The sequence below is a fragment of the Protomyctophum parallelum genome, assembly GCF_964188405.1.
Source record: "Protomyctophum parallelum genome assembly, chromosome: 6".
Taxonomy (NCBI): domain Eukaryota; kingdom Metazoa; phylum Chordata; class Actinopteri; order Myctophiformes; family Myctophidae; genus Protomyctophum; species Protomyctophum parallelum.
This window is the reverse complement of record NC_139701.1, coordinates 463,977-487,904: the sequence shown is the minus strand read 5'-3', so window position 1 is coordinate 487,904 and position 23,928 is coordinate 463,977. Positions and strand designations below refer to the sequence as shown.

Below are 23,928 nucleotides of genomic sequence, written 5' to 3'. Positions count from 1 at the left end.
CACCTGTGCAGAACACAGCTGGTACAGTAGCAGCCCCAGGCAGAGTTCTCCCTGCACTATTTCATGTATTATGTTATTTTGGCATTTATTTAAACACATGACATTATGACAGCATCGAACATATTTAGAGTAAAAGGTTCATTATAGACTCACCTTGCGTTGTACTCCAGTCCAAGCCACCCACAAAAAGTTTTCTAAAGATAAGCAAACAAGTCAGTCATGATTTCCACTCTCAAAGAACAATTGCCATGTATTATATTTTTCTATATTTCCTCTAAAACTTTTTACGATTTCTATCATTATTATGCTGCTGCATATAGTCTGAAGGAAGGGAGCCAAACCAAACTAAGTTTTGGTTTGTACAGTGTACACAAGATCTAACAATAAAGTACAACCTTGAACCTTGACTGTAACAGAACTAATGGTAACTGTGGTCACACTGGTCAGATTAAAGACACATAACAATATAGCAGTTATATGAAGACTGATGTTGGCGTTAAAGCTGACTGACCAGTCAATTACTGCACTATTACAACACAACGCTACGTCACTCGTCACCAAAACTGTTGATGCTCGGATGACTATGAATAATGAACCAAAGCAAATACTAGCCGAGTTATGTAGCTGGGAAGCTGGCACTGAGGCCCTGGGAGTCATTTCCCCCTCAAAACAGTGTTATGTAGCTGGGAAGCTGGCACTGAGGCCCTGGGAGTCATTTCCCCCTCAAAACACCCCTCAAAACACTGAGGCCCTGGGAGTCATTTCCCCCTCAAAACAGTGCCTTGTTTTTGGACCCGACAATAAAGGTCTTGTTATGAATCCTCCTGCTGCCACGTAACCTGGCAAATAACGATAGCATTTAGCAAGCTAAGGTAAACTATGGACAAGCTGTAGCACGCGCGCGTGCGTGCGTACACACACACACACACACGCTCGCTCGCACACGCACACACTTCAGTCTCACATAATGCAAGTACTACCAGATAATTCGAAACCTCTTATCTCCATATTCTAACTTTTTGTGTTTTCTTTTTTTAGTAATAGTAGTAGCAGTAGCAGTAGCAGTAGCAGTAGCAGTAGTAGTAGCAGTAGCAGTTAGTAGTTAGTAGCAGTAGCAGTAGCAGTAGCAGTAGCAGTAGCAGTAGCAGTAGCAGTAGCAGTAGCAGTAGTAGTTAGCAGTAGCAGTAGCAGTAGCAGTAGCAGTAGCAGTAGCAGTAGCAGTAGCAGTAGCAGTAGCAGTAGCAGTAGCAGTTAGTAGTAGTAGTTAGTAGTAGTAGTAGTAGCAGATCTGCAAGCTTGAATCCTGAACAGTAAGAGTTTTGGACATATGAGGTTAGCCACCCGACAGAGAGGATATAACAAAGCAATGCCTCTTATTCACTCTGCCAGCGAGGTGATAAAGCATTCAGCCTCTAATGCGATTTTTACCCAGAAGCATCAGAATTATACAGGGGTATAAAAGGGTTAAAGGGGCAATCATTCACCGTGAAAACGCCCCTGAATCCAACAGCAGAGCAGGTACAAGACATACACACACATATATATATAGTGTGTGCGTGCACGCGCGCGTTTATGGAAATGTGTAATGACTTCTTAATTAATAAGCATCTGATCGACCAAAATTGTAGACAGAGCGAGAGGGTAATTTAATTGCGTATAATTGCGTAATAAACGTATTTCTAGCACTGATGATATAAATTATAGAAGATGCAGCTCAGCTACATATTTTGTCATTGCATGCAGTCCAGTTGTTTTAAGTGTTCATAAAACTGTGCTGGCCAAAATATACTACAGTATATTATGTTAGTCTGTTACAGTCAATCATTCTGGTTGTATCCGATATACAGACTGTAGTAATACCTGTTCTAAACATCATGTTCTGTTTAATATCAGAAACATCTATGTAGGTAGATAGATATAGATAGATAGATAGATAGATAGATAGATAGATAGATAGATAGATAGATAGATAGATAGATAGATAGATAGATAGATAGATAGATAGATAGATAGATAGATCAGGTCATCGGCTATGGGGGGAATCAGTCAAATTGTTTAGTTTATACATTTGTCACATATAAATGCCAATGAGAATTCAAAGTGCATTTGTCATTTTCAGTTGCCACAGGACGACTTTGTAATTGCTTTGCAGTGTGATTTAAGACATTACAACACTGCAATAAGGATTGGCAATAAAGGATTTTTAAACACAATAAAGATTATGATATGTCATGTCTGCTTTGTCTGTAGTTCCTGTATATTTTAAAATGCTGACATTGGGAGCTGAGCTCCAAAATGTCAAAAATAAACTCTATTCTATTCTATTCTATTCAATTGCAATGACAGCCAATGATCGATACATGTCGATATATATATACCGGAATATCGCCCAGCCCTATGACGGCTGGTCATCCTGTCCTAGTCCTATCAGAACGCCCGCTAAATGTCCTCGCTCAGCTGGCAGCACCGAGAGAAGAGAAGCTCTCAGTCCTCTCTGCGGCTAACTAACGTTAGCATGACGCTATACTGTACTGAACACTGTACTGTATGTACTCTGCACAGTAACAACACTAAATACACTTTTCCCTGTGTTTCACACTAGCCACGTGCCAAGACCCGGGGCTCGAGCATCCTTCATTCTGCGACGAACCGCACCGAAGCTGCAAAGTTGCACCTGCATTGACCCGAACGGCCGAGAAGGAATTACACTTTTAAAAGTAGTCTTTCGTTTTTTTTCCCCCTAATCTCTCTCTGTCTGTCAAGTACCCAAGGCTAGCTAATGATAGCTAACTTCCACTGACGTTCGCCTAGCCTGCTAGTAGAGTAGTACACTGTAGACTGTACATTTGACAGCTAACGTCGGCTAGCCGTTAGCTGTCAAATGACAGATGATGAGATTATAATAGAAGATGAGAGAGGAGAGACAGAGAGAGAGAGACATAGAGAGGGGGAGAGAGAGAGAGAGAGAGAGAGAGGGCATGCCGGGGTGAGGAGAAAAGTTAACGCTTTATTTGGATCAATTCAGTCATTCATTAAAAAAGATGCAAATTAACACGCAATCAAATCAATGGGAGATGTTAAATGTCTTGCTTACCCGACTTCATCTCCGGCTAAGTTGTTGTTCATTTTTGTGTGAGGCTGTGGAGTGTAGTGTGTGTGGAGGAGAGAGGAGAAGCTGCCCCACAGACACACTGCTGCTCTCTGCTGTGTCTGACTGACTGGAGGAGAGGAGGAGGAGGAGGAGGAGGAGGCTAGAGGAAGGTCACTCTCCGCTTTCTGGTTCAAACTGTTTCTGCGCAATGACGACGTGGATCACCACAGGGGGGGCAGGCCTGCAGGGGGCGTGGCGCGATTAAAGGGACCGTGCATTATTATGCAAATTGGATTGGGTTGTCGTCATGCTTTCTAAGGCCTCATACGCACATATCAAACGAACATTCTGTGTTCCGTCTGTGTTCCATGGCCGCCCCAATGCTTTTCCAATGGAAGTGTGGTTTGACCAAACACTTGTGTTTGATGGGGGGAGGGGGGGAAGTCAAACACAAATGTTTGGTCAAACCACGTGACTTCCATTGGAAAAGCATTGAGCACAGAATGTTCGTTTGATACGTGTGTATGAGGCCTAACCGACCAAGCAACCAAGCAACCAGGTCACAGGTGTTCTTATTTTGGGGGCATGTGACATGTCCGTTATTATTATGTTGTTATTGTCTCCACCATGGAGAGAGTATGTTTTGAACTCCGTCCGTGTGTGTGTGTGTGTGTGTGTGTGTGTGTGTGTGTGTGTGTGTCTGTGTGTGTGTGTGTGTGTGTGTGTGTGTGTGTGTGTGTGTGTGTGTGTGTGTGTGTGTGTGTGTGTGAGTCCGTGCGTGTGTCCGTCCGTCCGCCCGTCTGTTACCAGCTAATCTCCGGCACCGTTAACCTGGTCGATGCCACACTCCCTGGATGCCAACGATGAACCTCTGCCCCAAATTTTCCAGAACGGCCTGTTATAGCGCCACCAGGAGGCCGACTTTTGAAAAACACATATTTTGATATTACTCCTCCAGATTCTGTCCAAACATCCTGCAAATCGTTACACACTATCTCTATAGTCATGTGTTCAAGACGGATCTGTCCGATATTTCAGATTCCATCCCAATTGGCCAAAATTGGCTTTCAAAGTTTGCAGGATTGGCCCGTTTTGAACAAAAAGCTGGAGCATGCAATTTGCGTGAAATTTTTCACAGACTTCCCTACTAGGCTGAGGAATATATTCCACCCTTTTCACATTGGCCTGTTATAGTGCAAATGCCGTGCATTTTTGCAAAACACATTTTTGGAACAAAATGCCTCAAATCATCCAATTGCCATCCAAGGCGTAAGAAGAAATGTCACCCTTTTCACATTATAGCGTCTATTATAGCGCCACCAGGAGGCCACAACCTGACCTGCCCTGGTGGAGACCTGTGTTCACAAATAGCTGACATACAAGCTCACCAACGTGTTACACTGTCACTTACACTTACTGTATGCCATATCACGATATTACGACATCCAAAATCCGCTTTATTTTCTACAAATTTTCAGCGCTTCCGATGTAAAGAGTCCGACTGTGTTAGGCATGAAGCATTTGAAAACTGTGTGGGCAAAGTCTGTCTCAATTTACGAGATTAGGTTAAGCTATTACTAATATACTACACCTAATAAATGAATATTATTCATCAGCCGTACGCACTTTAAAATACACTACCAATGAATATATGATGATCACATTAAGGAACATGTATCCGAAAAACACTGGTTCTGAAAGTACTGTACTGTATGTGTATACTATATGGAGGGGATTGGGAAATGAACAGCACTGATTCCTCCACAAAGCTGTTTTTACAGCAAGTTACAGGGTGGGCAGAAGAGATCTATTGTATGCTTTACGCTGAGATCTATTACGCTTAGAGATCTATTGTATGCTTTACGCTGAGATCTATTACGCTTAGAGATCTATTGTATGCTTTACGCTGAGATCTATTACGCTTAGAGATCTATTGTATGCTTTACGCTGAGATCTATTACGCTTAGAGATCTATTGTATGCTTTACGCTGAGATCTATTACGCTTAGAGATCTATTGTATGCTTTACGCTGCAGGCAGAGAGCTGCAGGCAGAGATCTATTGTATGCTTTACGCTGCAGGCAGAGATCTATTGTATGCTTTACGCTGCAGGCAGAGAGCTGCAGGCAGAGATCTATTGTATGCTTTACGCTGCAGGCAGAGAGCTGCAGGCAGAGATCTATTGTATGCTTTACGCTGCAGGCAGAGAGCTGCAGGCAGAGATCTATTGTATGCTTTATGCTGCAGGCAGAGAGCTGCAGTTGGCAAAGTATACGTGGAGATCTCTTATCCATGTACCATTGATTAAACACTGAACAGGCCCTATTATGTGATTTTGTGAATAATTGATACAAAATCAAGCAACAATAATTGTTTTCCCAATCCAATCATATTGTGTGTGCAATCTTGGAATGTTTGCAAAAAAAAAATACAGGTATATCTTTTGATTATTCGATTGGTGGTTTTAGTATTATTGCCTGAAGTTCTGAGTGACAGTGTGTGTAGACCTTTAGTCTATTCTCCTTCCCCTGTTAACAGACATCAGTGGTGCGTTATTATGGATCCCACCAAAGTTCATCAGTGGTGCGTTATTATGGATCCCACCGCAGTTCGAGGAAAGCCCTGCTGTGATAATGGACTGGGTCTAATGACGCTGTGGTTCCCATGAGGATCTATGACATCATATTGATGATGTCATGTCAGTTTTTCCAAGATGTGGGGAGACGGCAGGACATTGGATGTTGATATTATGAATCCTAAACCATCTCTTACGGCGAAAGACTGCAATGGCAATAAAGGTGCTTGCACTCAACTACATTTATTTCTGGGGACTCGATGACGTCATACTGATCATGTCCGTGATCTCTAAAATTTGGGAATGGTTTAAAGCCCAATCCAAGTCTGATTGATGTCTATTCTAAAATTTGGAGTGGACATTTTTGAATCTTAAAATGTAAGTTAAATATGACAAATATACATAAACTGATGCACAAGAGATGTGGTGCTGATCGTCTGGTGATTTGCCAGCTTAGCTCAGTTACAGACATAAACACAACACAGACCCTCTTATAGAATTGGGAGTCCCTGGCCTGGGCCGTGGCTCAGCGGTCCAGGCACCTTGGCTGGTAACCCAGTCTGGCAGTGTGCCGCGGGTTTGACTCCAGATCCCGACGGCCTTCACTGCATGTCTTCCCCCCATCTCTCTCCCCATTTCCTGTCAGCTATAAAAAATATAAAATAAAGGCGAAAGCCACAAAAAAAAACATTAAAAAAAAGAAATAATTGGCAGTCCCTGGCACCAAAGATGGGCTTCCATGGCACATGTCTATTCAGGAGTCCTTGACGTGAAAATGTTTTAAAAGCACTTGCATACAGTACACATACACTATCTACAGTTCACTGGACACAGGAAAGCCCAGGGTATTTTTTGCAGCCGCTACTCAGCCGCTTTTCAGGTTTGAGCACAGTACAACCAAAAGAGACCACCAAGGGGCCTGTAACAGATGTAATGTAATGAGAGGAACTTTAAACTCTGGCTGGGGTAGCCTCGGTCCTCCCAGGCTTACTCATCTGCGAAGAGAAAAGCCTGATCACAACCTAAAGGCAGAGACGGTATCGGCAGAAGTGTCGGGCCGGAACATGCGTCAGATGTAAATTTACCGCGGATACAATATTTCTTCGACCAATCACAACACTTGTTTCATTCACAACGTAAACTGATTTGTCTACACAGCGTAGGTCTTGCCCAGTGTGGGCTGGGGGTAACCAGACGGAATGACTAGGCCTACATAGTAGGCCTACAGGCCATTTGCCCTGAGCTCTCTGCTCACAACGTCCTTTGACAAACTGATAAAAACAGGCATTTCTGGACAAAACCCAACACCTCCTTGATCCCCCTTGCATACAGAGTAGGGAGTGTACAGTACGCTACTGCCACCTTGCTTGACCTTTTATTAAAACACCGTCCTAGAGGCAACTTTAGGCACAGGCGCATTGGGAAGTGCGACAGAGAGTAGTCAAATTAAATTAAGCCCCCCACATCTATATGCATACTGTACATAATTCTACATTCATTCAAACTTTCTACATGTATACTGGTATATACATTTTTTAACTTTCTGTTGATTTTACTATTCTGGATCTGTATCCATGGACTGGAGCTGTTTCAGCGTATACAATGCAAGTCAATCAGGAGAATATTTTGAATTATCAATTTCAAATCACTGGAGCAATGATTTTTGATTTCTTGCCCACATCTGGAGGTACATCATGGAAAGATAACTACACAACCCAAACCTCTAACAAAGTAGAGGTACACTTTAAAGTGCCAAAAGTAAAAGTAGGCTACTCATTATGCAGCAGGTCCAATTTTCAAATGTATGAAATATATATACAAATATTAAAAAAAAAAAAATAGCAGATCTCTGAGATGATGTGGAGTAGAAGTAAAATGATAGAAAATTGGAAGTATACTCCATAGTACATGTTTCAGAAAAACTCAAACGTGTACTTAGTTACTTTACTTTCCATCACTGGTTCTCTCACCACTCCTTTGCATCCTGTATACAGATATGAATTGAAGTCTGTTCGAGAACCAATCATTCTGAAGTTTGCAGATGGTCTCTTTGGTCATCTAAGGACTACGGTTGTGTGAAAGCTCTATAAATAAAGTTTGATTAGATTTTTATTCTCAGTTATCAATAAATAATTTCCAACTAACCTCACTAACCCTTCGGCAATAGCTGAATGATTAGTGAGCCTGCCTAGGACTCCAGAGGTCCCAGCCTCCCAGGTATGGAGGTATGATTCTGAGCAATGTACCGGTATGTTCCACCAGCTCCAGTTCCACTCCTACGCCGATGACACACACAGCTGTACCTCTCCACCAAAGCCATCACCCACTCCCACACCCACACCCACTCCACTCTCACTGCCAGACATAAAAACATGGATGCAAAAGAACTTTCTCAAACTCAATTGCAATAAATCGGAAATCATCATCATCGGTCCCAACTCCCTCACCAATTCCACCCAAGGTTTTTCATTAAACATTGATGGATCCACTGTCACACCCTGCACCCGCATCCGCAACCTTGGCATCATTTTTGACCCCACCCTTTCATTCCTCCCCCATGTTAACCAAGTCACCAAAACCGCCTTCTTTCACCTCAAGAACATCGCCCGTCTCCGACCCTCTCTGTCATGTTCCGCAGCCGAAACACTCATCCATCCACGCCTTCATCTCATCCCGCCATGATTAATGCAACAGTATCCTCTGAGGCACCACCTCCACAGTCCTCAATAAACTGTAACAACAGTATCCTCTATGGCACCACCTCCAAAGTCCTCAATAAACTGTAACAACAGTATCCTCTATGGCACCACCTCCAAAGTCCTCAATAAACTGCAGAACTCAGCTGCCCGTCTACTTACCAATACCCGTTCCAGAGATCATATTACACCAGTCCTCCGTGACCTTCACTGGCTACCGGTTAAACAAAGAATCCACTTCAAAACACTCCTGACCACCTACAAAGCACTACACAACCTGGCTCCCCCATACCTCTGTGACCTCCTCAAACGTCATGTCCCCTCACGCTCCCTCAAGTCTGGTGATGCAAACCTCCTCGACGTCCCCAAAACCAAACTCCGTACGTGGGGTGACAGAGCTTTTGCCTTTGCTGCCCCAACCCTGTGGAATGCCCTCCCTAAGGCACTCAGAGATGCCCCCACCCTCCGAACGCTCCTCTGTGGAAAGCACTCGCAGTTGGGTGAAGCTGAAAACTGAAATATATATATAATATATATATATTAAAAACAAAACGAATTATTTCAACTCTGCGTATTACATTCAAACTGAGATTGTTATGGAACTGAGGTATTTCAGGTTGACCCTCTTGACCCTCAATGATGCAGCTCCGAGTGTGGCGTCTTATATCTTTTATCAAAATAGATTGTAAGGAAAGGTCAACAATCACGTTTGTGCTGATTTCTGTTTACTGCATGTTTCCATTGGATAATTTTAGTCTTGTCTTGTTCCTGTAATGCAAGGTTGGTAAGAACTTGATATGGGGTGACAGGTTAGTCATCATTGCCGTTTTTATTGTCATGATTATTCGTTTTAATTGATGCAGCTTTTACTAAATGTTATTGGTTTCACCTTTGTTTGTATGTTGTATTTTATGCTGCAGACAAATACATAATACATAATAGAAACTTTCCAACTTCCACATCTACAAGCTCACAATGTGTCGCAGTGTGAGCTTATAGATCGGCTATTTTCGAAGATTCTTATGTATTTCAAAACTTGAAATGGGAAATTCTGAGTATTTCTATTTCTGGTACTTTAAGTAAATTTTTATGCCAATACTTTTTTACTTTTACTCAAGAACATTTAGAATTCCCGACTTTTATTTGTGACAGTTTTTCTATATTGCAGAATTGATACTTAATACATTCAAATGGAGTACTTTTTCCACCTGGTGAATTGAAACTTAATACATTCAAATTGAGTACTTTTTCCACCTGGTGAATTGATACTTAATACATTAAAATGGAGTACTTTTTCCACCTGGTGAATTGATACTTAATACATTCAAATGGAGTACTTTTTCCACCTGGTGAATTGATACTTAATACATTCAAATGGAGTACTTTTCCCACCTGGTGAATTGATACTTAATACATTCAAATGGAGTACTTTTTCCACCTGGTGAATTGATACTTAATACATTCAAATGGAGTACTTTTCCCACCTGGTGAATTGCACAGATAAGCATTGTGATAAACATATTATCTGACTTGTCCTTTGCCCTTTGACTGCTCTTGAGGGACCTGACCTTTGACCTGATTGTGATTGCCTGCATGAACCTGGTGACCAGTGGAGTGGTTCTGTCTGGGGACCCCGAGGGAGTCCTGCATGAACCTGGTGAAGAAGTGACCAGTGGAGGTCTGTCTGGGGACCCCGAGGGAGTCCTGCATGAGCAAAACAAACTTCAAGTTTTAGTTGTTAACGATAGTTCAACTTAGAGCTGTAATGCTCCATCATCCGTCTGCTCCAATCAGATCTGCGTTACCTTGTCCGCACCCCTTTATAAACGGTCCTCACTTCCCTTCGCTCATCTGTGCTTCCGTTCAGGTAGCACACAGACACGTTCGAGAGCTCACAGCTCACCTTCTTCATTCGTCATTTCCATCCAAGTTCAAGAGTCAACAAACTCCTCCACGGCCGCAGCTTTCATCCCAGGACACACCGTCGGGTGTTTCGCCAGCGTCCCAGGCCCTGCATGCCTCCATCAGATACAGTATCATTCTAATTGCTCGTCACTGCTATTTATCCACCTGAATGGTTCAACCTTCAAAACAAACGTAACTGCTAACAGCCTAATTTCGATTCCGTTCCGATGCTGCCTCCGCACTAGCCACTTTTACCCTGCTTGCTTGCTGCTGCTCAGTGCTTTGTATGTCGTGCGTTGCCGTTACAAGGCTGCTTATGCTGTATAGTGTATACTGCTGCTAATGCCTCATGCCACCAGTCTCGCACTGCTTCAGGTGGCGTCTGGGCGATCACGCATTAAACGTTGCTTTCACGGCAGTAAGCTACTGGTCATCCTGTGAACGTAGCATAGATCAGGCTGCAGGTCTAAAATCATACACGGCGTTTTAGTTCGTCCACAGTGTAGAGTGGCGACACGCTTTGTCTAGTTCCAAACTTTTTGTTCCTTGGCGGAACTTTCCCCCGAGATAGAACGAGCACTTCCGCATTCCATTGTTGCCACGAGAGTCAACACTAGTGTAGGCTCGAGGATCGTTTGCTTTTGCCTGAAGGCTGGCGTGCTTTGATGACGCAGTGTTGTGATGCGCCAGTGTTGGCTGTGATGAGCTGTTGGATGGAATAATAATAAACGGAGCGACCGGTGGCGTTCCAATGATAAACTCCTCGTCGTCTATCCTTATAAAGAGAGTCTAAAGCCTGCACTTTCTTCTAGCTGCGGCCGGCGCTACACTAGCGTCACCACTATCGTATCTTAGACTCCTAGACTACTCTGAGCATGTCCGGTGCCGTCAGGTTGCCACGTCCGCTCATTATAAGCGTCTCAGGCTTGTTTTATTTAATCACTTACCAGGTGGACGCCGTTGTTCAAACCCACGGTTCATTCGAAGCACCCTCAGTGTTACATGTTGGTAAATTATCTGACGCTGTCGGATCGTTTTCATAATGATTCAAGTTAGTTTTCGTGACTTGTTTTTGCGGACCTGGCGCTTGTCTCCTCCAACATGGCAACTCGGTGCCCCATTCATTCATGCCCTGGCAATCTACTAGTGCTCCAGATTCTTTCTTCAATCATGTGGATCGTGATGAGATGTTGAGCGTAATCGTAGGAAAAAGAAAAAGAGAGAAGAGAGAAAGGGAGAAAGAGAAAAAAGAGAAGGAGGAGGAAAAGAAACAAAGTAAAAAGAGGAGAAGAAGAGAGAAAAGAGAGGCGTGTGTCAGTGTGAACACGTTCAAATAGCTGATCTACAAGCCGTGAGCTTTACAGGTCGGAGCTCCCACTATCAGCTCAATAAGTCACATTTTGCGTGGTTTATTCCCGGGTTTTCATTCCATGTCTAACCCCCTGATCAACGTTAGACCCTCAAGAACGCTCCATTATTACATTGTCAATGAAGGGAAAATGCTTGCCATATTGTCCCTCTTTACGCCACTCTGTTCCTATCATTCACGGCATTTAATGTTCATGCCGGCACCGCTCGTTCACTTGACCTTTCACCACCTAGTTAACTTGAGCACGCGTCAGTCACGCTAACTCGACGCAGGTATAGTGCAAACACACAAATGGCTTGTCTTCAGGGCGGCCGTGTTCCATCTGGTATTCCTCTCCTTTCACAGCAAATCTCAAATCTGCTGCCGCGTTTGCACATTGTCGTACCTCGCCCAGCAGATATGGGAGTTTTTCGCCACGGGTCACGTTCTCAATCTCCAGTTGTAATCCGTGGGAAGTACGTGTCTCTGATGTCTCGGTTCAACACATGGTTAGAAAGCGTAGCTCGCTTTCCACTTCATTCACGCGCAGTGGGCGCATAGTCTGTCTTCTCTCAGGATTCAGGTCCGCCCATGTCGACCTTCTCGATGGCGAGACCGTGCTCACCGAGCCGTACCTAATTAAGATTTTCTCTGTTACTCACCCGTCAACTGCATTGTTTCTCCCGTCAATTAAGTCTTAATATTCTACTCACTCCAACTGCCACGTCGGTCCGACCATACTAACTCCATGCTTGTGCCCCTCCTGTCCAGCTACCTGCTCGGCGATCATCAGGGAAACGAGCACTGTTCACGCATGCCTGGAAGGCCAGGTTCCCGGCTAGGCCTCAACACGGACCCCCACCGAGCTGAACTCGTCAGCCATCCAACGCAGCCTAATCCCATCAGCAGCCACGCACTGCAGCAGCCAAACCCAGCCGGCAGCCACGCACCGCGACAGCTAAACTCAGTCGGCAGCCATGCACTGCAACAGCTAAACTCAGTCGGCAGCCACGCACTGCAACAGCTAAACTCTCTGGCAGCCATGCACCGCACCAGCTAAGCTCGACAGCCACGCACCGCAACGTCTCAACTGCGCCGTAACGTCTAAACTCATAGGTAACCACCCACTCAACGTCTCAAACCACTCACCTCAACCCATTTCCGGGCGGGAACCCCTATCGGTATCTTACCCCCTCAGGCCGGGAACCCCTACAGTACGTACAGTATTCAAATGTAAAATTTCGATGCTGCTTTATAAATATTTGAAGTTTTTCAGAAACCTTAGGTCAGGATTCAGAGGCGTTTTTAGAATCCGCCTTAGGCCTAAATGGATTAAGCCATAACCTATTCACAGCCTCCGTTGCTCGGAGAGCTCAGGCCACCGTGCTACGCTCCCACTTCAGTTTTGGGGGGGAATTCCAAGCGGAATAGTTTCCCGCAGTCGGCCATATCACTATTAATAATTTCGGTTCCACGTCCACTGCGTCAGCCATAGCCCAAGAACCTATGTTCGTCAAACCTTTCCCCTCGGGTCTGCCGCGTTCGTCAAACATCACGACGCCCAATTTTCGCTCGATGCCCAGAGATCCATGGCGTCTACTAGTCCGGCACCGTGGTCAGGTACCTCTCCTCCGTGCTCCTCCCCCTCCACGTTAAGACCAGTTTCTTCCCTGCTACTGCGGAGACCGTCGTCCTCCTCGGCCGTGAATGCCGGACACTTCCGCCCCACGGAAATCCCCGGACGGGTGCTGCACCAGGATGTCTCCATGGTACTTGACATCAACCAGGATGAGCACATCACCAACGAGCATCCGTACGGGCCATTACCAAGTATAACAGAGAAGATAGCAGTGAGGAGTATGAGACTAGCTGGTCACTGCCACCGCCATCGAGAACTCCCGGCCAAGGCCGCACCGCGGGAACCAACGCTGGGCGTCGATCGAGAGGACGTCCCACACCTTCCTAGGCAGACGCACTAAAGAAAGATACGGGTGCGGAAGCACAAAGGAGCTGGCCAGATGTACGAAGGACCGAGATGACCGGAGCCGTCGTTGGAGGGCTCGTCTGAGGTCGTCGTAGAGAGTTCGCCTCCCATCTCCGCTCGCTGCTCCTAAGATGTGGTCTCCCTCCTGACCGCTATACTCCAGCCACTCCCTGAGAATCGGAGCCGCCACCACCGCTGCTGCCAGTGGCGTCTCCGTCCTGATCCTGCAAGCCTCGGGCCACTGGTCGTCCTCCGCCTTCTCCTCCTACGTCAGACCTTCCTCCGCCTCCGTGCTCGATGCCCAGAAGTCCATGGCGTCTTCCAGCGCGGTACCTACATTGACTGGTGGATGTGTCGGGTGGCGGGTACCTCCTCCTCTGCCCTCTTCTAAACATGTTCTCCCTCTCCAGGACGCCCACTCACTTCCTCCAAAACGACGGTCGACCCGTCCTCCGGCCACGCAGGCCTCCTCCGTCGGGAGTCTCCCTGTCCCGCCAGGCGAATCAAATTCTCACTCACTGCCCTCTGTCGAGAGGACGCCTGCTAATCAAATTCTCACTCACTGCCCTCTGTCGAGAGGACGCCTGCTAAACAATCATTCCATTCACGTTTCATTCATGCCATGCTAATCAACCTTACTCTCATCCCAAACAGACTCCGCCGGCAAACGATTTCCGGCCAACCATCCAGAGGCTCGCTAACCATCGGGCTGTTCGCCTACCAACCATACCTACTAACCATTCTCCCACAAGCCCCTTCCGCGAAGGCTCCCATGTCGGCGGCACCAGCCGTCGTGAGGCTCCAATGGCGCGGGGCCTTCCTGACTCTCCCACGGATCCCTTCTCGCTAAAGGCCCCGGCTCGTCGAGGGAATCTCTCCAACATCGTTTGTATAGTCCCTTCCAGGTAAACCTTAATTTACTCCTTCCTCCAGACGTTTGCACCATTCCTCCAGGCGCGCACTATTTAATTCCTTTTGGGGGGCAGGCTCAAGAGCCCCCCCTGCCTCCGCCAGGCAGGATCCGAACCGAGGCTCTGGTCCGTCCCCAGGGGGCCCACGCCAAAGCTCCTCCACTGTCTCCTCCTCGTACCGTCATCATTCTGTTATCATTCTGTTATCATACTGTCAGTCACTTCTCTGTCCATTCACTCAATCCCAGCTCCATACTGTAATCAATTCATCTGCAATAAATCTCACCTCCAACCTCCACCCTCCGTCTTAAGTGTAAGCTCGTTAAGAGTTGAAGTTTTAGTTGTTAACGATAGTTCAACTTAGAGCTGTAATGCTCCATCATCCGTCTGCTCCAATCAGATCTGCGTTACCTTGTCCGCACCCCTTTATAAACGGTCCTCACTTCCCTTCGCTCATCTGTGCTTCCGTTCAGGTACCCGCCACCTCCCCGACGACCGCCCAGCAGCAGGCTCCACCAGGTCGGCCCCAGGGGGGCAGGCTCAAGAGCCCCCCCTGCCTCCGCCAGGCAGGATCCGAACCGAGGCTCTGGTCCGTCCCCAGGGGGCCCACGCCAAAGCTCCTCCACTGTCTCCTCCTCGTACCGTCATCATTCTGTTATCATTCTGTTATCATACTGTCAGTCACTTCTCTGTCCATTCACTCAATCCCAGCTCCATACTGTAATCAATTCATCTGCAATAAATCTCACCTCCAACCTCCACCCTCCGTCTTAAGTGTAAGCTCGTTAAGAGTTGAACTCTACTTTATACTTTTGACAATAACCAATCTACAAGCTCACACAACGCAGAGTGTGATTCGTTTATTTACTTATTTTCTTTTAGTTAAGTAGTGTAACAAATGTAACAAAGAAAAACTCTTAATGTTGTGCCTAGCACAAAATCTTTTCAGATGTTGGTCTCTGTGCCGAACACAGGGGGTCTCTGTGCCGAACACAGGGGGTCTCTGTGCCGAACACAGGGGGTCTCTGTGCTGAACACAGGGGGTCTCTGTGCTGAACACAGGGGGTCTCTGTGCCGAACACAGGGGGTCTCTGTGCCGAACACAGGGGGTCTCTGTGCCGAACACAGGGGGTCTCTGTGCCGAACACAGGGGGTCTCTGTGCCGAACACAGGGGGTCTCTGTGCCGAACACAGGGGGTCTCTGTGCCGAACACAGGGGGTCTCTGTGCCGAACACAGGGGGTCTCTGTGCCGAACACAGGGGGTCTGTGTGCCGAACACAGGGGGTCTCTGTGCCGAACACAGGGGGTCTCTGTGCCGAACACAGGGGGTCTCTGTGCCGAACACAGGGGGTCTCTGTGCCGAACACAGGGGGTCTCTGTGCCGAACACAGGGGGTCTCTGTGCCGAACACAGGGGGTCTCTGTGCCGAACACAGGGGGTCTCTGTGCCGAACACAGGGGGTCTCTGTGCCGAACACAGGGGGTCTCTGTGCCGAACACAGGGGGTCTCTGTGCCGAACACAGGGGGTCTGTGTGCCGAACACAGGGGGTCTGTGTGCCGAACACAGGGGGTCTGTGTGCCGAACACAGGGGGTCTGTGTGCCGAACACAGGGGGTCTCTGTGCCGAACACAGGGGGTCTCTGTGCCGAACACAGGGGGTCTGTGTGCCGAACACAGGGGGTCTCTGTGCCGAACACAGGGGGTCTGTGTGCCGAACACAGGGGGTCTGTGTGCTGAACACAGGGGGTCTGTGTGCTGAACACAGGGGGTCTGTGTGCTGAACACAGGGGGTCTGTGTTCCGAACACAGGGGGTCTCTGAACACAGGGGGTCTCTGTGCCGAACACAGGGGGTCTCTGAACACAGGGGGTCTGTGTGCCGAACACAGGGGGTCTGTGTGCCGAACACAGGGGGTCTCTGAACACAGGGGGTCTCTGTGCCGAACACAGGGGGTCTGTGTGCCGAACACAGGGGGTCTGTGTGCTGAACACAGGGGGTCTGTGTGCTGAACACAGGGGGTCTCTGAACACAGGGGGTCTCTGAACACAGGGGGTCTGTGTGCCGAACACAGGGGGTCTCTGAACACAGGGGGTCTGTGTGCCGAACACAGGGGGTCTCTGTGCCGAACACAGGGGGTCTCTGTGCTGAACACAGGGGGTCTGTGTGCAGAACACAGGGGGTCTGTGCCGAACACAGAGGGTCTCTGAACACAGGGGGTCTCTGTGCTGAACACAGGGGGTCTCTGAACACAGGGGGTCTCTGAACACAGGGGGTCTCTGAGCTGAACACAGGGGGTCTCTGAACACAGGGGGTCTCTGAGCTGAACACAGGGGGTCTCTGAACACAGGGGGTCTGTGTGCCGAACACAGGGGGTCTGTGCCGAACACAGGGGGTCTGTGTGCAGAACACAGGGGGTCTGTGTGCCGAACACAGGGGGTCTGTGTGCTGAACACAGGGGGTCTGTGTGCCGAACACAGGGGGTCTCTGAACACAGGGGGTCTGTGTGCCGAACACAGGGGGTCTGTGTGCCGAACACAGGGGGTCTCTGAACACAGGGGGTCTGTGTGCCGAACACAGGGGGTCTGTGTGCCGAACACAGGGGGTCTCTGAACACAGGGGGTCTCTGTGCCGAACACAGGGGGTCTGTGTGCTGAACACAGGGGGTCTGTGTGCTGAACACAGGGGGTCTGTGTGCCGAACACAGGGGGTCTGTGTGCCGAACACAGGGGGTCTGTGTGCCGAACACAGGGGGTCTGTGTGCCGAACACAGGGGGTCTCTGTGCCGAACACAGGGGGTCTGTGTGCCGAACACAGGGGGTCTGTGTGCCGAACACAGGGGGTCTGTGTGCTGAACACAGGGGGTCTGTGTGCTGAACACAGGGGGTCTCTGAACACAGACTGAATTGAATGAAGGAAAAGAGGGCGCTGGTTTTCCTTTATTTTTTGCCGATGGGTTCTCAGATTGGGGGGGTCTTTGACATGACAAAGTTTGAGAACCAGTGATTCTCAACCTGCCAGATGACAGTGAGTGAAGGCACAATTTAAAATAAATAAAATGAATAAAATGAATAAAATGAATAAAATGAATAAAATGAATACAATTAATAAAAATTACCATTAATGCATCAAAGGTAATCAACAAACTATACTATAAAAACTGGTCAAACATTGGCCAAATTATCAAGTAATAAATCATCCAATTGCCATCCAAGGCATAAGAAGAAATGTCACCCTTTTCACATTGGCCTATTATAGCGCCACCAGGAGGCCACGACCTGACGTGCCCTGGTGGAGACCTGTGTGTCTGTGGGGTCTACTAAGTAGATAACTAGATAAAGTAGACTCTACTTTATCTAGTTATGTTACGCAATGGCCCTCAATGAATGTAACATACATGAGTAACTCATTCTTCAGCCAACAGTTTGGCGGCTGTAGTCAACCTTCTCATTGACCACCCTGCGCAGTCAGCACTTTTGAGCCCCCTATATAAATCCCAGCCGCCTCACATTTCTTCCCTCCACTCTGCCGGATCCTTGGCGACAGCAGTCCTCTGTGCCTGTCCCGTTAACTCCCATTGAAAACCACTCCTCCTGCAAAATGACCACCACAGCAGTGCCCATTTTCTCCAAGGGAGAAGACTGCAAGTCCGGCTGGCATGACGCGGGCGCCGGGTACAACGAGGCCGACACGCACCTGGAGATTCTGGGCAAACCCGTCATGGAGCGCTGGGAGACTCCATACATGCACTCACTGGCGACCGTAGCGGCTTCCAAAGGTACAACTGAAACCCAAACCCGTTTGTAAACCAACACGAAAGGAAGTGGCTTAATATAGGCCTCGATGTTCAGAGGGATTTCGTGCAAAAACCATAGCATTTGCGCAAGTTGTTAAATAATCATCGTGTCTGGGGTGCAACAACAGCCAAACAGCCTGTTTGCGCGATTTGAATGGGAAAATAAATCGAGCATGATTGTTTTAAAACACGTAACATGTTCAAGTGTAACTCTTGTCGACGACCCACGCCACGCTGAAGCGTGCTGGAGATATGGAATAGACAAGTGGTGTGTGTGTGTGTGTGTGTGTGTGTGTGGCAGCAGGTGTCACTTACTAGTTAGTAGTTTTACTACATAAGATGTGTCTCTTCCCAAGCCTAACACCAGACACTTCAGCTGTTCAGCACGTTTCATAACACTGCGCTCATCCCATCCGCGAGGCTGAATGGATTTGCGTAGTCCTGCTCGTGCGTAAAACTCACGCACCCAAATGCTCTCCGAGCCTGAGTTCAATATAATTTCCAAGATTGCAATTGACATGATGTAGTCGCACCAGCACGAGATAATTTGTGTTTATGAAACGATGTGGGGATTTCATATTAACGTCACGTGATAGGTTTGGAGGGGTCAGAGAGGCGGAAAGGCCTTCCCCCATATCTATTTATATGCTCACACTAGTAGGCATGATATGTGTAAACCTCTACTACCCCCGATATTTCTATCACATGACATGCTACAACCAACTGCTTTCCCTGCATTCCCACATTCCCAGCACTTAAAGCCCCCTCTGCTGCTCTGCAAGGCTCTGAGAGCGTCGGTACACCACTGGGGTCAAAAACAAGATACCTCATAACCTACTGCCAGGGAATAGGATGCAACCATTGCACCCTAAGGATTTTGGTGACCCTTTGGCCTTCCCTCTAGCGCCACCTGTAGACCACAATTTCCACTTGTACAGACAAAACATACTTTGCCAATGCCAGGAAACTGAGCACAAATTGCTCCCCAGTCCAAAGGTTGAACCCTAACCATTGAGCGGCATTTCCAGTCTAAAGCAACCCTCAGACCAAAATGTCCATGTCAAACTTTTGGGGTCCACTAGTAAGAGCATTCGGCTCTAAAGGCCTATTCATATTCCAGTTTTAGGTGATTAGGAGACCACCCAAACGGTGAATGGTTTACCACCGCGGCGTGACGAGGGTGCATATTAGACCCACCGCGGCGTGACGAGGGTGCATATTAGACCCACCGCGGCGTGACGAGGGTGCATATTAGACCCACCGCGGCGTGACGAGGGTGCATATTAGACCCACCGCGGCGTGACGAGGGTGCATATTAGACCCACCGTGGCGTGACGAGGGTGCATATTAGACCCACCGCGGCGTGACGAGGGTGCATATTAGACATACTAACAGTCCGACATGCATTAGTCCGACAACACCATCGATCGCGACATGCGTTGCCGGTTACAAGTAGCACGTGGCAGGTCAAAACTAACTCGTGGCTCCAGACATGCGTGGCAGATTAAAACTAACCCGTGGCAGGTCAAAACTAACCAGTGGCTCCAGACATGCGTGGCAGTTTAGAACTAACCAATGGCAGGTTAAAACTAACCCGTGGCTTCCTGTGAGGTTTGGTTTTGGGTGACCAAACACATATTGTAGTTTTCAGTGGTCACCTTATCACCTAACCTAACCTAATATGAATAGGCCTTAAGAATGGCATATTGTTGCTCCGTTTAAATCATCTCTGTGAGAAGCAGCACTACTTAGACCTGTAGTATAGTAACTGGGCACACCAGCTGGAAAAAAAGCCTCAAACAACAAGCAAAGTAGGTACAAGTAACAATGTTGACTACGTGTTGGAAGGGGGGGGGGGGGGGGGGGGTGTCAGAGAATGATAAGCGTTAACCTAACGGCTGTTTCATGACATCATAGGTGGTCGTGTTCTGGAGATCGGGTTCGGCATGGCCATCGCTGCCACCAAGGTGGAGTCGTTCCCCATCGAGGAGCACTGGATCATCGAGTGCAACGACGGCGTGTTCGCCAGGCTGCAGGAATGGGCCAAGGTTCAGCCACACAAGGTGAACACCAGCTCAACAGTCTACCCCATTCTGACCTGAGATCAGATTCTAAAAAATGTCGTCTAAATCGTGAAAAAGCTATGTTTCTATGTCAGTCGTTCTTCGATTTTTCAAAAATAGCAGACCTACAAGCTCGTAGCGCGCCACTCGGTGGCGCGCTACGAGCTTGTAGATCTGCTATTTTTCAATAGCTAAAGCATAACATGATGCTGACACCAAAATGGGTTCCCGTTCAGAATGGGTTAGTGGTACTTGAGCCCCCCTCTGGTGGTACACACAGAGGAGTCACCCAAAAAAGTTGAAAAAAAGTGGAATATATTTATATTATTACAGGTAGTTCTTCTGACCAAGCAATTGGTTGAAATAGGGCTATCCAGCCGTGCTGAAATGAGCATGATATAGCACACCTACAGTAGCCATTAATAGAATATTTGAGAACAGATTTACCACATTAGAAATATCATCAGTGGTGGTGATTAGTGATTAGACAGTTTTGTCAGAGCAGCAGCATTATTGGCTTAGGAATGGAACAGAAAGGGGCAGGTATTACGCTACTGTATTTTAACATCAGTTATTGGTGGTAATATTTTCTGAGGTGGTACTTTTTTCCAAAGACTTGGCCTGCATAACTCTTGAGTGTGCACGACGGACGGGTCCATTTGGTTCAATGCTGTAAATGTGATTTACCGTTCCATAGGTGGTTCCTCTGAAGGGCCTTTGGGAAGACGTGGTGCCCACCCTGCCCGAAAACCACTTTGACGGTAGGAGAGAAAGGGCCTTTGGACATAACGTGACATGCCAAACAAATAGCTTCTTTAGCATGCAAATTATGACAAACAAAAGGTTGATATATATATATACTACTACATTTTAAAGAGCCATGTGCAATCATGCAACACCAGAATAAATGACATTTCACACATTGTACAGTGTACACAATATGTGAATTTTCCATTCCATAACCAGCTTTCTTTGTCAGAGGTCTGGTGTCTGTGTTGATATTCTTCTCTTGACCTCCAGGTATCCTGTACGACACGTACCCTCTGTCTGAAGACACCTGGCACACCCACCAGTTTGACTTCATCAAGGTAAGACACACAACCTGCTGGTGAACCCGTTTTGTATTCATTATACAAAACGGGTGCGTGTGTGTGTGTGTGTGTGTGTGTGTGTGTGTGTGTGTGTGTGTGTGTGTGTGTGTGTGTGTGTGTGTGTGTGAGAGAGTGCGTGCGTGGGTGCGTGTTGAGGTAGTCTGAAGGTTAGCTTTTGACCGAAAGGTTTGAATCGGGGAAAAGAGTTGAAATGTAGGAGGGGATGGATGTGACCTTGACCAGGTGCTTTAAACCGCTCCAGTTGCCATTCAAGGTTTGCTCTATATACGGGGAAGCTGTAATAGCAGTGCATCGGTGCTCAGTTAACCTCCCCTGCCTGCATGTTTGGATGGATGGAATGGAGACATTCGTTGCCTCACATTCAATCCCACGTCAGTAGAAAATGTTAACTGTTCCACGTTAAAGCCAGAGTTTATGATCAATGCAAGCCATTTGTTGGTTTGTAAGACAAACTATTTGTGGTTTGAACTAAAACCGTAAAGGTTAAACCCAACAACAATGGGCCTGTCTCTGTGCTCAATTGCAAACCTGAAGCTCATGCAAACATGCATGCAGGTGTTGTGTTTGCATGTATTGTAACATGTCCTGTTTCACAAGAGGGCTCTGTGGACTCTTAATCCATCCTCAATGGTTGAACACCGATAGAGCCACCTAAGGGGGGCGGAACATCCACCACGCTCTGTCGGTTTTACCAGAGTAAATAAAGCTTAAAATAACATCATCTAACTGTTTGTGTGTGTGTGTGTGTGTGTGTGTATGTATGTAGGGCTACGCCCACAAGCTGCTGAAAGCCGGCGGTGTCCTCACATACTGCAACCTGACCTCCTGGGGAGAGCTGCTCAAGACCAAATACGACAACATTGAAAAGATGTTTGAGGTGGGTTACACTAGTCAGATCAGACCAGCTCAGTGGCCTTGTGAAAAGCTGTATTACATTTATTTAGCCGAAGGTTATATTTAAATTAATATATAATGTATTTCAATTAATACAAATCATTGTTTTATTTGATGGCCTTGCTTGCCCTGGCATTTGGCCTTTGTGGCATAAATAAAACGACTACACCAAAGGCCAGGTTTGTCCATTCGCTCTGCATTTCAGAGGTGGTTAGTGGACAGTTCAGAAACCTAGCCTACCAATTACATCCTTAATGGGGATTGCAACCCATAGAAACTACAGCCTTTCTCTTCCCGGAAGGTTAGAAATAGAAAAATTAAATGTTGTTGGAAATTATCAAGCCTGCCTACTAGTGCCTAGCAATTATGTCATCAGGTTTCTGAACAGCCCACAGCCCTGCTCTGCTCTGATGCAGTGAGTAGATTAAAGCAAAAATAAAATCTCATGACTGAATGTTGTTAAATTGCTAAATCCTAATCTGCAATTTGTGTGCGAGTCTGACACACCAGCGCTGTTTATCATAAACAATTAGCATATTACATAAAATCATGTTTTGGTTGCCGCACAGCCAACTAGTTTAAATCATGTTTTGGTAGCCGTACAGCCAACTAGTTTAAATCATGTTTTGGTAGCCGTACAGCCAACTAGTTTAAATCATGTTTTGGTAGCCGTACAGCCAACTAGTTTAAATCCTGTTTTGGTAGCCGTACAGCCAACTAGTTTAAATCATGTTTTGGTAGCCGTACAGCCAACTAGTTTAAATCATGTTTTGGTAGCCGTACAGCCAACTAGTTTAAATCCTGTTTTGGTAGCCATACAGCCAACTAGTTTAAATCCTGTTTTGGTAGCCGTACAGCCAACTAGTTGGAAGAAACTGCAGATTGATGCTAAAGCCTGCCATACCAGCACTGACTAAAGAAAAGGACGGTCATTGTGTATTTGAAAACAAAATGCCAGATTTAGCTTTTTATGAAACATCTGAGATCATTAGGATTTTATGGAAGATGTATATATCGCTAGTTTGACCACTTAAAATACTCTTTAATCATCAAATAACGAATAATCAAAAATCGGCTATTCGCCATGACATAGACATGGTGACTCCTATGGAATCCAAATGACTGAAATCAGTCGTGCGCACGACAGAGAACTTTAATCCATGCGCGCTCCTTTAATATTGATCACAGATTAAGCCTACGTGTTGTCCCTACTCTCTACCAACCCGTGCAGATAAAAGTGGAGGTTAATGATAAGTGGATAATCATGCATTAATGATTGTTTCCAGGAGACCCAGATGCCTCACCTGGTCCAAGCCGGTTTCAAGAAGGAGAAGATTAGCACCAGCACCATGGACATTGTCCCCCCCGGCGAATGCAAATATTACTCCTTCAAGAAGATGATCACTCCCACCATCCTCAAAGACTGAAGTTTAGTCGCTTCTGCATCATACCACACGTAAAGCTTTTCCTTTTGTATTGTAAAAATGTCAACGTAACAAACTCACACCCCTGTACCTTATGTGTCAACATGTATTTTAATAAATCTTATCTACTGTA

General features: G+C 46.8%; 2 protein-coding genes across 3 annotated transcripts in view; one reads left to right on the top strand and one right to left on the bottom strand.

Moving 5' to 3' along the window:
• Nucleotides 1-3,153, bottom strand: part of dazap1 (DAZ associated protein 1) — a 51,402-nt gene extending 48,249 nt beyond the window's left edge. For both annotated transcript variants that reach the window (XM_083767803.1, XM_083767804.1), the window contains exons 1-2: nt 3,095-3,153; nt 154-194 (exon numbers count right to left, since the gene is read on the bottom strand). In XM_083767803.1, the coding sequence (XP_083623929.1) occupies nt 154-194; nt 3,095-3,126 (73 nt within the window). In that variant the 5' untranslated portion in view covers nt 3,127-3,153. The remainder of the gene's footprint in view (nt 1-153; nt 195-3,094) is intronic.
• A 14,864-nt stretch (nt 3,154-18,017) lies between these two features.
• On the top strand, nt 18,018-23,928 carry gamt (guanidinoacetate N-methyltransferase). The gene is made up of 6 exons (XM_083767450.1): nt 18,018-18,284; nt 20,220-20,365; nt 21,063-21,126; nt 21,386-21,453; nt 22,244-22,354; nt 23,658-23,928. Exons 1-6 carry the CDS (start codon nt 18,107-18,109, stop codon nt 23,796-23,798), a joined length of 708 nt encoding a protein of 235 aa, XP_083623576.1. The 5' UTR covers nt 18,018-18,106; the 3' UTR covers nt 23,799-23,928.